The sequence below is a fragment of the Trichoplusia ni genome, chromosome 5 (assembly GCF_003590095.1).
Source record: "Trichoplusia ni isolate ovarian cell line Hi5 chromosome 5, tn1, whole genome shotgun sequence".
NCBI classification, from domain to species: domain Eukaryota; kingdom Metazoa; phylum Arthropoda; class Insecta; order Lepidoptera; family Noctuidae; genus Trichoplusia; species Trichoplusia ni.
In genome coordinates, this window is record NC_039482.1 from 766695 (window position 1) to 781574 (window position 14880).

General features: G+C 45.6%; 2 protein-coding genes across 2 annotated transcripts; both read right to left on the reverse strand.

Moving 5' to 3' along the window:
• Positions 1–7856: 7856 nt before the first annotated feature.
• LOC113493949 lies at positions 7857–9766 on the reverse strand. Its single transcript, XM_026871998.1, has 2 exons — positions 8584–9766; positions 7857–8545 (listed from the first exon to the last, which is right to left on the reverse strand). The coding sequence occupies exons 1-2, from the start codon at positions 9661–9663 to the stop codon at positions 8540–8542; spliced, it is 1086 nt and encodes a 361-aa protein (XP_026727799.1). The 5' UTR covers positions 9664–9766; the 3' UTR covers positions 7857–8539.
• On the reverse strand, positions 9663–11591 carry LOC113493862. The gene has a single exon (XM_026871894.1). It carries the CDS (start codon positions 11589–11591, stop codon positions 9663–9665), a length of 1929 nt encoding a protein of 642 aa, XP_026727695.1.
• Between the last annotated feature and the right edge of the window lie 3289 nt (positions 11592–14880).

The window sequence follows — 14880 nt, forward strand, 5'->3', positions numbered from 1 at the left end:
AACGCGTTATGCAGAACACAGCAATATGAAAAAAAGCCAAACCGTGCACACCGCTATAGCTATGTAAAGCGGGTCAACGACCGCAAACTGCCCGCCAGCTGATCCCGGCGCCGCGATGACGTAGCGAAGCTCAGCGTACTTGTGCACCGGGCAGGCTGATCCGTCTCGTGGCTCGTAGATTCTGGTGGCTGTCGCAGTGCCGGCAGCTGAAATAGTCGGCATATGCCTTTAAACTAACTGCTTAGCGCATTCGTGCGTATATCCTTATTATTCAAAGCAACCGTCTGCAATTCGAATAGCTAACGCTGTCCCTAGCTGTATATAGATGCATAAACAAACCCAAGCTAGCGAGCAATATGACTACGAATGCAGGTTATGTATGATAAATGACTCAACTAATTCCTAAGAATTATCGAGCAGAACCATAACACATATAAGGTATATTTGCAGACAGACAATACGTGCAGACAAGCCTGAAATCTGTGTGCAAAACCATTATATTCGCATGCAAAGCGAGGCAAGTTGAACTCGGAATCATAACAAAATTTTACGAATTTTAAATTGAAATATAAGGAAAAAAATGGCTACTTCCTTGAACGAGCTCCAATGCAGCGATCGCAGGTATATTGTACACCGTCACAATAACTGCCCGTCGCGCTTGCGGTGCAATGGCCGCCAAGCGAACAGAGACGTCGTTTCGTCGCGACGATACAATACTCGTCGATTTCTCGGATATATCTTCGCGATCACGTCGGGGTCACCAAATGTTTACTACGTTATTAAGTTAAAACGAGTAAACTGCAAAAATGTCTTTATTATTGCCTTGTATTACATTTTTGCCTTGTATTACATTTTTGATTTATTTGACGCGTGAAATGTCACCGCGTCGGTGAGTGAACTCGTACTCGCCGTCTGGTTCGGCGCTGTCGTGACTATGCCTCCGCGCCCCCGGACCCCGCACCCCCGCTGTGGTCTTGTGCGTTGTCAACACAATTAATCGGTTAATCTGAAACTTAACTGAATAGAATCTAGTCAAGTCAGTTGGCAGGCAATACATTATTAAATGTAGATACTTTTTGTTGGTCTTATCATAGAGATGCTGGTCGCACCAACTCGTTTACATATAGTTTTTTTTTAGTAGTCGTTTTGAATCTAGTAGATGAAAACACTTGATTCGAAATAACTTTTTTAAGACTTTTTGAAACCACAACTTCATAAATACTCGTTTACTTCTGAAACAGTTATTCATTATAAGATAAATCAAGAAGTTGCTTTATTTCTCCATATGTGAATAGCGATTCGCCAGCCTCGGAAATAACGAAAGCTTTTTTTACCAATGGCTGTTACAACACCGGGTAACACTTTTTGGGAAGCACGAGGCTTATACAAAGTCACATTCCTATAATCCCAAGAAAACGTGACTGAACCCCTTGACGTGTCAACATTTATAATTTCGTAAAGAACATTACAACACTATGGGAAAATTTTGATATATTTCGGGTCACGTTGTTGGATATTGAGAAAGAAAATCCAAAAATAATTATCAACTATTTCTGGTCAAATGTGTCTTGGCTGCCACGGGCACGTTTATCCTAAATTTTCACGTTAAGGTAATTTTGACCAGTGGGAAACGAAGAGGTTTCTTCAAACAGAATCTCAGTCTTTAGCTACAAAATAAGCTATTATATACTTATCTAGTATTAACCAATATTTAAACACGGCAGTGTCACTAAGACCAAACCTTAAGAAACAAAAAAGTTTAACCGAAGGACTAAATTGAGTGTTACAATGTAATCTAACACTCTTAGGGTTTGCCGAAGTTCTAGTACTATTAAACTAGTGCCTGAAAAACATTTTACAGTTTAGAATTAAACTTTCAATTACATACAACGCGGACGAAGTCAATTACAAAGAAGTTTCAGCTAGAGCCTAATTAAGAGCCTACAAATTTTACTTAGTAACTAGCTGTTGCCCGCGACTTCGTCCCCGTGGGTAGTAGATATAAGTTATGATTTATATCTGCCCTGTTTTTTTTTACATTTTTTAACCATAACAGCGTGATGGTTTATAGCCTAAAGCCTTCCTCGATGAATGGTCTATTCAACACAAAAAGATTTTTTCAATTTGGACCAGTAGTTCCTAAGATTAACAAACAAACAAACAAACTCTTCAGCTTTATATATTAGTATAGATTACACGGAGCAAACGTAACGTTTTATAAAGTAGTAAAACTTCCTAACAATATGTTTGAAGTAAAATAAATAGGTAGGGAGTGGATACTAGTTTCAAATTCGATTTTATTCACGTACTAATGGACAATCAGCCTGAATTAATAATGTCTGTGCAACTCTAGTAGTTTGAAACTACTGATCGAATTTGCTGAAATTTTCCAGTGAGAGAATTTTACGGAATAACGTATGAGGTATTTTTATTTCAAAGCAAAAACACACGCCGACTTTCATAGGTGGAGTCGCAGGCGGCAGCTAATCACACTTCACAATAATAATAAAATTTTCGAAAGTACCTATGTGAGTGTTTTTATACCTCTTCGCACCTAAACAGCTGGACCAATTTTGATAAAATTCGGTATGGAGATAGCAGGAGGCTTCGGATAACATATAGGCTACTTTTAACCGATTTAATTAAAGGAGAGCAAAACCGCGAGCAACAGCTAAGAGTCAAATATTTTATAATGCTCCAGTGTTGTGTGTACTCATGTATAACAGATATCAATAAATTTTAAATAAACATTGAACTAAATTGAATGATATTGGAAACTGCAACTACATCTTATATTGCGATCGCGTCGCGCGAATAGTATTTCGTGTAGCTTATAAAACATAGCGTGGTGTAGATATAACTAATAGTATGAATGGTATCTAATTGCATTTAGGAATCAATTTATTACTACAACCACATGTGTATGTAAAATAAATTATCATTTTTTATTCACTTCTTTGGTTCACTTTTTTGGCTCTAAAGTCTTACACATGAGATCTAAATGTAGATATGAAATTTGGAGTTTCAAGGTGAAAATTTCCATCATGCATTTCATCATTATGTGAACTCAAGTGGTTTTGGCAGCGCACCCACGCGTGGTAGATTTTTTGACGTGACAACGTCTTAAATTAGGTTGCGGCTGGGAGTCACTTATGAAAAGAAAAGTGTAACGCCCGGTAACGTTACGATGAGTCACCGAACGAGAGAGAGGCCCGCCGAATGCCTTGCGTCTCTCTCCCACTCAACTATGATCGGTCTGCCGCGCGCGCAGCACTAGAGAATTAGGCGCATCGAATCCTCGCATGCTTGTGTCTCTGTCTTTATCTTTCTCAAACGTTCTTGGCGTTGGAAAAAGAAGAAAGCGTCATAATACAAGTTCACACGTGTGGTTAAAGTATCGTCGGCTGTGTCTGTAGTGAAAATGTGGAGTGCTTAGATTCGTCATTTACAACAACTACAACAATAAAGGTAAATAATTGTACACTGATATTTCATTATCGTAAACTATGATTGATTGATTAATTGTTAGATTGACACAAAAGTTGAGAAACTGAGTTTATAGGTTATGTCATACTATTGATAAATGTTGATAGTGTTAAGTAAATTATTAGTTTAAAATTAATTAATTAATTAATTATTATTTTACAAATTTTCATTAATTTCAAATTTATTTAGCAAAAATTTGAACCTTTGATCTGAATAAATGTTTTGATTTTTGAATTGATTCTTTAAAATTACAAATATTAAGAAAAAGTGGCAGATATAAGAAAACTTGATTTAAACTGTGTTGAGCAAGAATTTTAACATCTAATTTAAGTAAATGTTTTAATTTTCAACTTCATCATTTACAATTACAAATTTTAATTAATTTCAAATTTATTTATTATAAAAAATTTGAACCTTCGATCTGAATAAGTGTTTTGATTTTCAAATTGATTGTTTAAAATTAAAAATTCATCCATTCAATTTCAAATGTTCAACAGGAATCACCACTGTCAAAACAATGGAAACGCAAATGCCTTCAACTTCCAGTACATCAATGGAGACGGAGGATATCGTGCCGTCAACATCTGCAGTACCTTTCGTTGTTCCACACACCACCTCTACCGCCAGAACGAATGCTCAGCGACAACATAAGTACAGACTACGTCAAGCATTGACCAGAACTCCTGAACAAGTAAGAGCCTTCGCAAAAGCGGCTGCGGAGAGGCAACGCAGGTTCAAGCTACGTAAATCTGCTAACATAGCCCTCACCAGCGGTACATCAGAGTCACCTGCTTCAACGTCTTGTTCTGTGGTGTAGAGAACAAGCGTTCCTGTCGTGACGGAGAGAACGAGCGTTCCCCTAACTAACGCTCAACGGCAACGTGCATTCCGACAACGTAGAGCAGCATCTTCTCGGACTGATGTACAACCGAATACTTCTTCAACCCAAACAGCAATACAACTGGAACCATCCACCTGGTATACCAAATGGTCATCGTCAATACGGAGATTTCAATCTACTTTCCTGGACAACGATTTTGGCCATGCTTGCTCGGTTTGTGACAGATTGTGGTTCAAGAATGACCTTAAAACCATCACTGCACTACAACTGAAGGTAATCTCGGATTGGTACGTTAAGGAAAATCGGCAGCTACGCAAGGAGGATTATACAAAGTCTTGCAACACCTGTAGACAATCACTGAATAAGCGTAAGCTTCCTACTCTCGCAAAGGTTAACGGCTTCTCATATCCTGACATACCTCCAGGTCTACCGCCTCTGGATCCTATCAGTGAAAGTTTGGTCTCACCACGCCTTCCATTTATGCAAGTGCGTCGACTGCGTCATGATTTCTCTTATGGAATTATTGGACAAGTGATAAACGTCCCAGTCAACGTACAAGACATGGTAAAATGCTTGCCTCGCCATCTAGAAGAGGACGATGTTATCAACGTTAACATCAAAAGGAATCTTGCACACAAAACAAATCCATCAGATCAGCCATCAGATGAAGGCCTTCAAGATGATCCTGCTAATCGGATCGAAGCAATCTCCGCCGAATATACGCCCGAGTCTGAAGTTCTTGCTGCGAGACAGCACACACTACTGTGGAATGAAGAGGATTGTCTTGACATCGCACCAGGACATCGGGCAACGCCTCTTAACATCATTTATGACCGTCATGCAGAAGAACTATCATTTCCTGCGATATACTTCGGAGAGCCCCGCCGTTTCAACATGAACATTTCAGTGACACCGTACATGATGGCGACCAGTGAAATACGACGGCGCGACAGGCGTGGAGCCACGCCTCAAAAAGTCTTATACGATGCAATGAAGATTCTACGTCTGCGAATTGTCGATGGGATTTACAGCACATTCCGAAGTGTTTCGATCACAGAGAGCGTAACTCGACGCATGTTAGAGGATCCGGAGTTTCTCAAAGAATTCGTTGTGCAGAATCTCGCCTTTATGAAGTCGGTGCCAAACTCTGTCCAGTACTGGGCCTCTCGTAAACGAGATCTCGTAACGAAATCTCTTCGCTATGCTCCGTCAACTTGGTAAGCCGACCATCTCACTCTTAGTGCAAACGAGATACGCTGGTTAGTATTGCTGAATTTACTGCTCAAGTTGAGCAACAAATATCCTGGCAAAGTCGCCGAAGATCTCAACACATCAGAGCGGTGCAACTTGGTGAGTGACGATCCAATTACATGTTGCATATATTTCCACAAACTCGTTGGTACATTGATGAAAATGCTGAAATCAAAACAGTCATACAATCCGTTTGGCCAGTACTACGTGGAGGATTATTTCCTTCGCATTGAGTTTCAACATAGAGGAAGTCCGCACGCTCACATTTTACTGTGGTTACACGATGATCCACATGAGACTGTGTCAGAAAATATGCCGAAGACCATCGAGCTCGTGGAGAAGCTGAGTTCCGTCGCCAAGGAAAATGTGCCCAACGATACCATCTACGCCAATCAAATCCAAAACGAAACGACTTGTAGATTTGGGATCCCGTACTGGCCAATGCTCACTACCCGTGTATTGATCCCAATGCCTCAAACTGGTGGACGCCGCATAGCATTCCAAAAAAAGGCCAAGGAGCTACGCAACTGTCTCAGCGAACGTACATACGCTAGCATGGACGACTTTCTTAGGGAACATAGTTTGACATTCGATGCATATCTTTTTTTTTTTTTTTTTTTTTTCCGGGGTGAAACGCTAATGTCTTCAACCCACGTCGAGGGCACGGCGTGGGGATATGTCGGACTTCCACCGACTAAAAACACCCCGGGCCCCTTCTACTGCTTTAGCCAGAGTCACGGGATCGCTCGCGCATACTCTGCGCGACTCTGGCTGGCTCTAGTCCTTTGGACTCCTTCTCAAGGGATGGGTGTAAAAAGCCCACCCCTCACTCCTCATAAAAACGGGTGCGCAGGACGACGCGCCCGTCTCCTTCTTGGCCTGCTGGCTGATCGAGTGTCAGGGTGCCCTCCCTGCCACCCGCAGGCCCGACCTTACGGTGGCCGTAGGTCGTTTTGTCGTTGCCGCCTGGGACGTCTGCGTCGCGATGGGATATCGCTCGACGATTCCCTCACGCGTTCCGCAGCTTCCTTGGTCGTCATGGTGTTTTCGCAGTAGTCTGCTACTGCCTGCCAGGCGCACTCACTCCGTACCATGGCCGAGATCACATCTGTGAGTGACAGAGCCGGTTCGCCGATTTTTGCGACTAGGTCGCGCCTATTGTTTGCCCACGCCGGGCAGACCAGCAAAGTGTGCCTTGCATCGTCCTCTGGGGCCTCACAGTGGTGGCACTCTTCTGTTGGCTCACGTCCGATCCGACACAGGTACTTACCGAAACAGCCATGGCCGGTCAGCACCTGTGTCAGTCGGTATGTAAGAGCTCCATGCCGCCGCTCCAACCAGTCCCAGAAGACGGGACGGATGGCAGCTATGAGTTCATGCCCAGCGGTGGGAGTCTGTAGGCTATAGAACCAGTCTGTCAGTGCCGCCATTCGCAATTCCTCCCTCCTTTCCCTCAAAGATAGCTCGTTGCTCTGGGTTTCATCTTGGCTTCGCCACGCGTAGAGCTGTGCTAATATTCTAGCCTCAAACTTCCAGGGCAGCGTCTGTGCGAGGAGTGTCGCCGCTTCCCCTGATATCGTGCGATACCCCCTTATAACTCTGACGGCCAACGCACGCTGTGGTTTCTGTAGCAAAGCAGCTTTGCGGACCGTCAGGTTATTTCCCCAAATTGGGGCGCCGTATAAGGCCATGGATCGCACGATCCCGGTATACAGTTTCCTGCACATAGCGTTTGGGCCACCCAGGTTGGGGAGTAATTGGGATAGTGCCCCTGCTGTACGAACAAGTTTGGGTGTCAGAGCTTTCAAGTGAGGCCCGAAATCCCACCGGCTATCAAGGACCAGCCCGAGGTACTTTAGGGTGGTCTTGATCCCAATTCGCACTCCTCCTACCGTTATAAATGAATCTTGAGGTGGCGAATTCCGTGGCCTACAGAAACAAATGGCCTCCGATTTCTGAAGCGCCACCTCAAGCCCCAGCCTCCGGATACGTGCTACAACCTGGGCTACCCCAGCCGTCGCCAGGATTGTGACGCTGTGGTAATTGTGGGCACTGGCGACAACGAGGGTGTCATCTGCGTAACATATGCATGTGACGCCCTGCAAGAGAGCGCCGCGCAGAACCCAGTCATACCCGATGTTCCACAAAACCGGACCCAGAACCGATCCCTGTGGAACACCGCGCGTCACGTTGTGCTGTGCCCAGCCTTCCTGGCTCGGGAAGACGATTAACCTCTCTGATAAGTACGAACCGAGCAGGCGGCGCAAACAAGCGGGCACCCCGTGGTGAACAAGTGCCTCCTCTATGCAACACCAAGGGATGGAGTTGAACGCGTTGGCTATGTCTAGGGACACCGCCAACACAACCTCCCCCTGTGCAACTGCCTGCTGTGCCATGCTCTTCAGTCGAGAGACTGCGTCTATAGTAGAGCGCCCACGCCGAAAACCGAATTGATTGTCCGCTAGATCCGGGCCCACGTGTGTCAGATGGTGGACGAGGCGATCTGCTATGATCTTCTCGAAGATTTTAGCTACCTCGTCTAGCAACACGATGGGGCGGTAAGCAGACGGTGACTCAGCCGGACGCCCTTCCTTTCGCAGGAGGACCAGCTTTCCTTTCTTCCAGATCATCGGAAACCGTCCCTGTTGAAGACACGCTGAAAGAAGCCGCAAAAGGCGAGGGCCCAACGATTTTAAAGCTAGCACAAGAGCTCGGCCTGGAACACCGTCTGGTCCGGGAGCTGTGTTTTTAACCCTGAGCCTATCAATTGCCTTCTGTAACTCCTGCTCTGTTATATCCGGACAACTATCAGTCGAATCGGCTGTCCTCTCATCAAATGCGCGACTCGATAGAGGTGGAGGAGTGAAGTGGGCATCGGTTTCGGGAAACAGCGCAGATACCACCTCTTGAAGGAGTTGTGGCCTCATAACTTGCGTCAGTGGGGGAGTCCAAGCTCGAAGTTTACCCCTTACCATGCGATAGGGGGTCCCCCACGGATCCCGGTCCAGGATGGCCAATAGTTCCTCTCGTGCTCGGACTTTTGCAGCTTTTATTGATAACTGAAGGTCTTTCTTCGCGGTTGTATACAAAGCATACAATTCGGATTCACGCACAGGTGCGTCCTCAGGGCGGCGACGTCTCCTACGGAATCTTGCGTACCGGTGACGTGCATTGACACACGAGCGCCGTAGTTCGGCGATCTCCTGCGACCACCAGTACACTTGTCGTTTTACGGGTCCGCGATACCGTATACGTGGCATCGCCGCGTCACATAAATGTGTAAGTGCCTGTCGAAACTGCATAGCTTCCTCGTCTATGTCAATGCTAGCACTATGAACTGGTGTAGCCCAACCCAACACGATGGCGGCCTCTTCCAAGTCTTCCCGATTGAGCTTCTTCACTGCCCACCGTGGACCTTCACCGCTTTCAGTTGCTCGACGTTGTGTGTGTGATGGAGATGAATTTGTGCAGACACTGAAACGGATGTATCTGTGATCCGACAATGTCTCCGACCCTTCAACCACCCTCCAGTCGGATATACGCCGTCCGATGACGGGACTCGCGAACGAAAGGTCCACGATGGAGCCACCATTATGTCGGACGCATGTCTGTACGCTGCCCCGGTTGAGCAGAACCAAGCCTAGTTCAAGGGCCCACTCCTCAACTAGCCGTCCCCTTGCACTTGTTACGGGGGAGCCCCATGCCGTTGATTTGGCATTAAAGTCTCCTGCGATAACGACGGGCCGAGACCGATTGCTGCCCACAAAAGTTCCAAGTCGCCCAAGAAATTCTTCGAACTCTGCTAGCTGTCGATTAGGTGAGAAATACACTCCTACAACCAGCAGATCCCCGACATGTGAAGCCACAAAGCCCCTACCTCTTGATTTATTCTCCATTGGTGGAGATCCTGACGAAATGAGGGCAACTAAACCTTCCTCGTCCCCCGCCCAGTTGTCTCTAGGTGGCACATAATATGGTTCAGCAACGATAGCGATGTTTATCAGCCACTCTGCCATGCTCTGCATCAACAGGTCTTGCGCTCTAGCAGAGTGATTGATATTCGCTTGTAATACATGCAGATCCATCACTGAGTATCCGTTTCCATCTCCTGCCCTCTGCTTTCCGACGCCAGAATCTCAGGCGTTCTTTTCTCCTGTGTACACTTATTTGCATTGCAAACTTTGCTACCGACAAAATGGTTATCTGGTTGTCCTGCCTTGTTGCACATTATGCAATGCGGAGGAGCCGAGCACGCCTCTATCTTGTGGCCGTTTTGTCCACACTGAAAGCAACGTCCAGCGAAATCGATATCCGATCGGCAGGAAACTCCTACATGTCCATCGCGAAGGCATTTATAACAGCGCATTGGTCGCTCCTTAAGAAGTTTGACCTGCGCTGATGACCAACCTACTCTAAGTCGTTTATCATTCTCTTTAACTACCACTAGCTTTTCCACAGCAGTTACTGGGCATGAAGCAATTGCCGTACCCAGTCCACTTTTATCTCGACGGATTGCTCCCACCTTAACATCGGTGAGAGAGCATCCTCCCTTCTTGGCGATGGCTGTAACGATTTCCTCCTGAGTTGCTGAGTCGTCTAGGTCTGAGAGCCGTATTTCAGCGCGCCTGATCGGCCTTGAAATTCGGACATCTACAGATTTTAAGGTCGCTAAGAGTTTTTCAGCCAGAGCGTCTGCCTTCTCCCCACTAGAAGCTCCAGGGATCTCTAGCATACGGGCACCTGTGACCGTGGTTTTGGGACGTACACCACTGATTCCTAAGTCTTGCAGACTAATTTGCTGCTTAGCCTGCTCCAACAGGTCAGTGTACGTAATCCCTCTCTTTGTAGCTTCTGGCTGCAGGGTAAGGACAACTGCCGTCGAGTTAGGGGCTTTGAGACGCGCCTTAATTTTCGCCTCTTGAGCTTCTTTCTGCCTTATTGATGCCTTTTTAGCCTTCTGCTTCTGTTTCTTGTCTCCGACAGTCTCCCACTTTTCCTCAAAAGGCTTGCGTCCGCGGGGTTCTTGAGGGGTGGAATTGGCCTCTTTGGTAAGTCTGCCCCGTTCTTCTATTAAGCCTTCTTTAGACTGCGCGGTCGACGCCAAAGTTGACGGAGTATTTTTCTCTATCTTCCCGACCGACTTTGGTTGCACTATTTTAGGCAATACCCGCGCTTTCGACGCTTTTGCAGCATACGTTTCTACGACCCGCTGCGCACCCTGCACTGACTTTGCGTCTGAAGACAAAGGAGGTCGCAGGATTCTCGCCTCCAAAAATGACACCCGGCCTAGAACTCTGGTAATCTCATCTTTCAGGGCTACCACAAGTTCTGAGTTGTTGTTAGGCGGCAATTTAGCTCTCTCGAGCTTTATGGCAGCCAACTCTTTTCTTATTTCCTTCATTTCATCTTGAAGATTACTGGTTTGAGCTTTGAGGCGCTCATTCTCCCTCTGCAACCGGTGAGTCTCCTCAGTCGCCGATCGCTGAAGAAGCGCCTTTGTGACGTCTTCCAGGAAGGCTGCCACGTTCTTTAAGGCTTTTTGATTAGTGCCTTTCATCCCCTTGGACACCGACTTGATGGAGGTCACAACCTCCTTCACCTTCTCCTTTATATCATCTCCCGTCATTTCGGTAATATTCAGCTGAGTGGACCGAGAAGGTTCCGATCCTCCAACCTTCGAGGTTTTATCAGCTGTTATTCCATCCTCAACGTTCACTTCAGGCGAAGCCAAGAACGATGAACGCTTGGCTTTGTCGATCTTCTTCCCTTCAGTATTTTGCCCTCTAAGGCTTCTCCTTGGAGTGGACATGGACAGCTCATCGTCGTCTCCACTTGATGCCCAAAAACTGGGCTCACCTTCAGCCTTCCGCTTCTTTGTCTGACGCCAGTACTTAGTCGCCAGACATTTGCGACTCCCGCTAGATATGCTCAACATATCCACACCGTCCGACGAATCGGACACATCATCAATTGCACCCACAGCTTCTTTTTTGTTTTTGTAAATATCATCCATTTTGATCCCACGAGTCTAGGAGAAATAAAAGTCGTTCCCGAGCAGAGCTCCCTGTGCCCGGGAAAAGCCTAGTGTGATCCTTCAAGGTGTCGGCCGGTACCTCGTCGGAGATTGGCACTAGCAACTGGATTCCCTCCAGCCATTCATCCCCTCACCGTGCTTCGCAGTTTGGGATTAGGGGTTTTTTCAGAGGTTTCCCTTCCTCGCGGTCCAACCGTTTAAGGTCAGACCCCCGTTCCTCCGTAAGGTCCGCCCGACCTATCGTTGGAGGTTTACGGGTTGGCCGGCGGTGACCTGAGTAAAGTCGTGTCCAAAGGCAGGGTAAGTACTCTTTGGACCCGCCGCCCCCTTCATAGCGACACGCCCGTTGCCGCTACCCGGAAAATGTCCGAGACGCCAGCGGGCCGCAACCGAATTTGATTGCCCTACTCATGGTATTTTGCTCCACAAAACACGTGGTAAGCTCTCGTCGGTTTTTGCAAGTGGTTGGCTCCACCGGAAACAAAGAATAGAACTATTTAGGTAAGACTGGATTAGGATAGAACAATCTGTCCATTAAGGATAGGGAGGGGAAGAAAAGGAAAGGAAGGAAGGAAGACACTGGCCGTTTGCCCACCCCATAATGGGGCGCAGCGGTACGCCCAAGACCCCTGGTTTTGGTCCGCGCCGGATTTAAACCGGTACTGCACTATGCAGCATGCCCCTATCCACCACCTGGGGACGCGCCCGATAGCAGTACAGGAACTGCTTCCGTAGGAATAACCGTCCCACGGCGGTCCACATTCGATGCATATCTTGACGTAGTGCGTTCAACTTTGCGCAGGCCATCTATGTTGTTCAAACGCAACTTCGACCAACTTATGACGAACACATTCAACCCTTAAATCAAATCCAACATCGATATCCAGTTTATCTTGGATGAATACAGCTGCGCACAGTATGTGAACAAATCAGCTCGTGGAATGGGTAACTTGAATCGTGAGCTGACTAAGATGATGGAAGAGCATCCTGACCGGGACTACACGGGCCAATTGAAAACATTGAGTGTCAAACTTCTTAATGCAGTTGAAATGTCAGCTCAAGAAGCAGCATGGTATTTACTACGGCAACCGATGAGCGAAACGAGCCGTCAAATTATGTACATACCAACAGTTTGGCCATCGGAAAGACAACGCTGTCGCAAACGTCGGAAACAAATGGATCGCGAAAACATCGAAGCAGACAGTACAGATGTATTTAATTTACCAAGAACATCATTCAGCGATATGAAGAGCGACCTCCCTCTCTGGAATCTTCATATTTGGCCGAGTTTGCTTCGTATTACGCTGATTATCATGATTTCATCGACAATGAAGAATACGTAGATGTGCAAGAAGACGAAATTGAAGAACCGGTGTCCGAGGAAAGGACAACTGTGGGAAGGACGACATCAAATGAACACCGCAGACGAAAAATTGGACGAATAATACGATACAGACGCTACGAAATAGATGAAACTGTTAATTATCAACGTGAAATGGTATTGCTGTTCTTGCCTTTCCGCAATGAAATAGCTGACATTGTTGATAGCAATAAATTTCTACAACTGTTCAATGATAACAAGGATACCATCACGGAACGCCGCCAGCTGTTCGAAAACAATCTCAACATCGACAGTGTGATGCAAGAGCTTGAAGCTATGATGATTCTACAAAATTCAGACAGCAGAGAACCACCAGAAATTGAGGATAGGAGAGTGTTGGTCGAGCAGGTGTTAGGAGGAGAAGGTTCCGAGAACAACGATGATGTCAATCAAATCGTCCCGCGAGAAGGTTTATTATAGGTCGTAAAAAACGTAGCAACGTGATGCCAAAACAGCAATTTTGTGAGCTGATACGACAATTACCAAACAAGTCGTAAAATTCTGTGACGACGCAACCGACGCTGGACAACTTATTGTAACGAACATCAACTGTCAAAGTTTAAGTGCCCATGAAGTTTTAATGCCCGCGGACATTGAAACAGATACAGTGATACCACGATCCGACTATTTAGTATTGACTGAAACGTGGATGCGCGACACTTGTGAACCAACTCCAATCAAGGGTTATAAGTGCGTATCCAGGGAAAATAATCGAACTAACTCAGATACCAACGCGGCAGGTGGAGTGGCGATCTATCGTAAATTATCATCGACATCTACGGCGGAAGTGGTCCAAGTTGCGATTACAGACGTAACTCGTGTCATTAAAACCAAGGGTGACATGTGCATGACTGAAGTTACTTGCTTCGCCGCAAAGCTTCAAGTTTATACTCGGTGCTGTATATATTCATCCAGGAGCTAGTATGCAGGATATTGGAATGTTGCTATGGCAAGGACTCGGTCCGTACAGTCACAACAGCCAGTACGTGCCACCGTTCGTGCAAGTTGATTCTAGTATACCGATTCTTCTGTGTGGTGATTTTAACAAAAACGTAAAGCCTGACAACTCGTTTCTTAATTTCATGAAAAATACGTATAATCTTGATTGCGTATCAAACGTTTCTAAGTCAACTACGTTAAAAGGAACAACTATCGACTTGACTTTCGCAAGACACATTACAGCAGAAACACTTCCTTTCATTTCATATTTCTACTATCATCGTCCTATCCTCAACAAAATCACTCAAATAGGAATTAGTTAAGTTTAAGTTTACATGTACAATGTTTTAGTAAACAAAATATATTTCTATAGTTAAAATTTGTGCAATTCTTATTTTCATTCAATTCCTTGTTCCTATTGTGCAATTTAATTATATTCATATCAATAAATATTTTACCGAGAAAAAGACGTTGTCACGTAAAATCTTCGCCCGTAAAACCGACTTTACAGGCAACCATTTTTTTTTTTAGTATAAACGACTCCCGCACTAAGGAACTTAATCCTTGTCTCGCGGGGTGTTTCACAAACATACAAATTAACATGCACAAAGACACCCAGACTCGGAACAAGTATTCGTGGATCAGACATACGCTTGTCCTACTCGGGGTTCGAACCCGCAACACGTCGTGCACTTGGCTATCCGTGCAGTCAGATAGATAATTTACACAAGATATTTAATTTTTTTTAAATAATGTCTCCCTCATGAAGGAAATTAATCCTTGTGTCGCAGGGGTTTCAGAAACTTTCTAGTCACATGCACATGGATTACACAAATGCTTGACTGACGCGGGGATCGAACCCGCGACACGTCATACTCAGTGGGTTTCAACCACTCGGCTGTACGTGCAGTGAATTGTACTGTGCTGATGTGTAAGACATATTGTAAT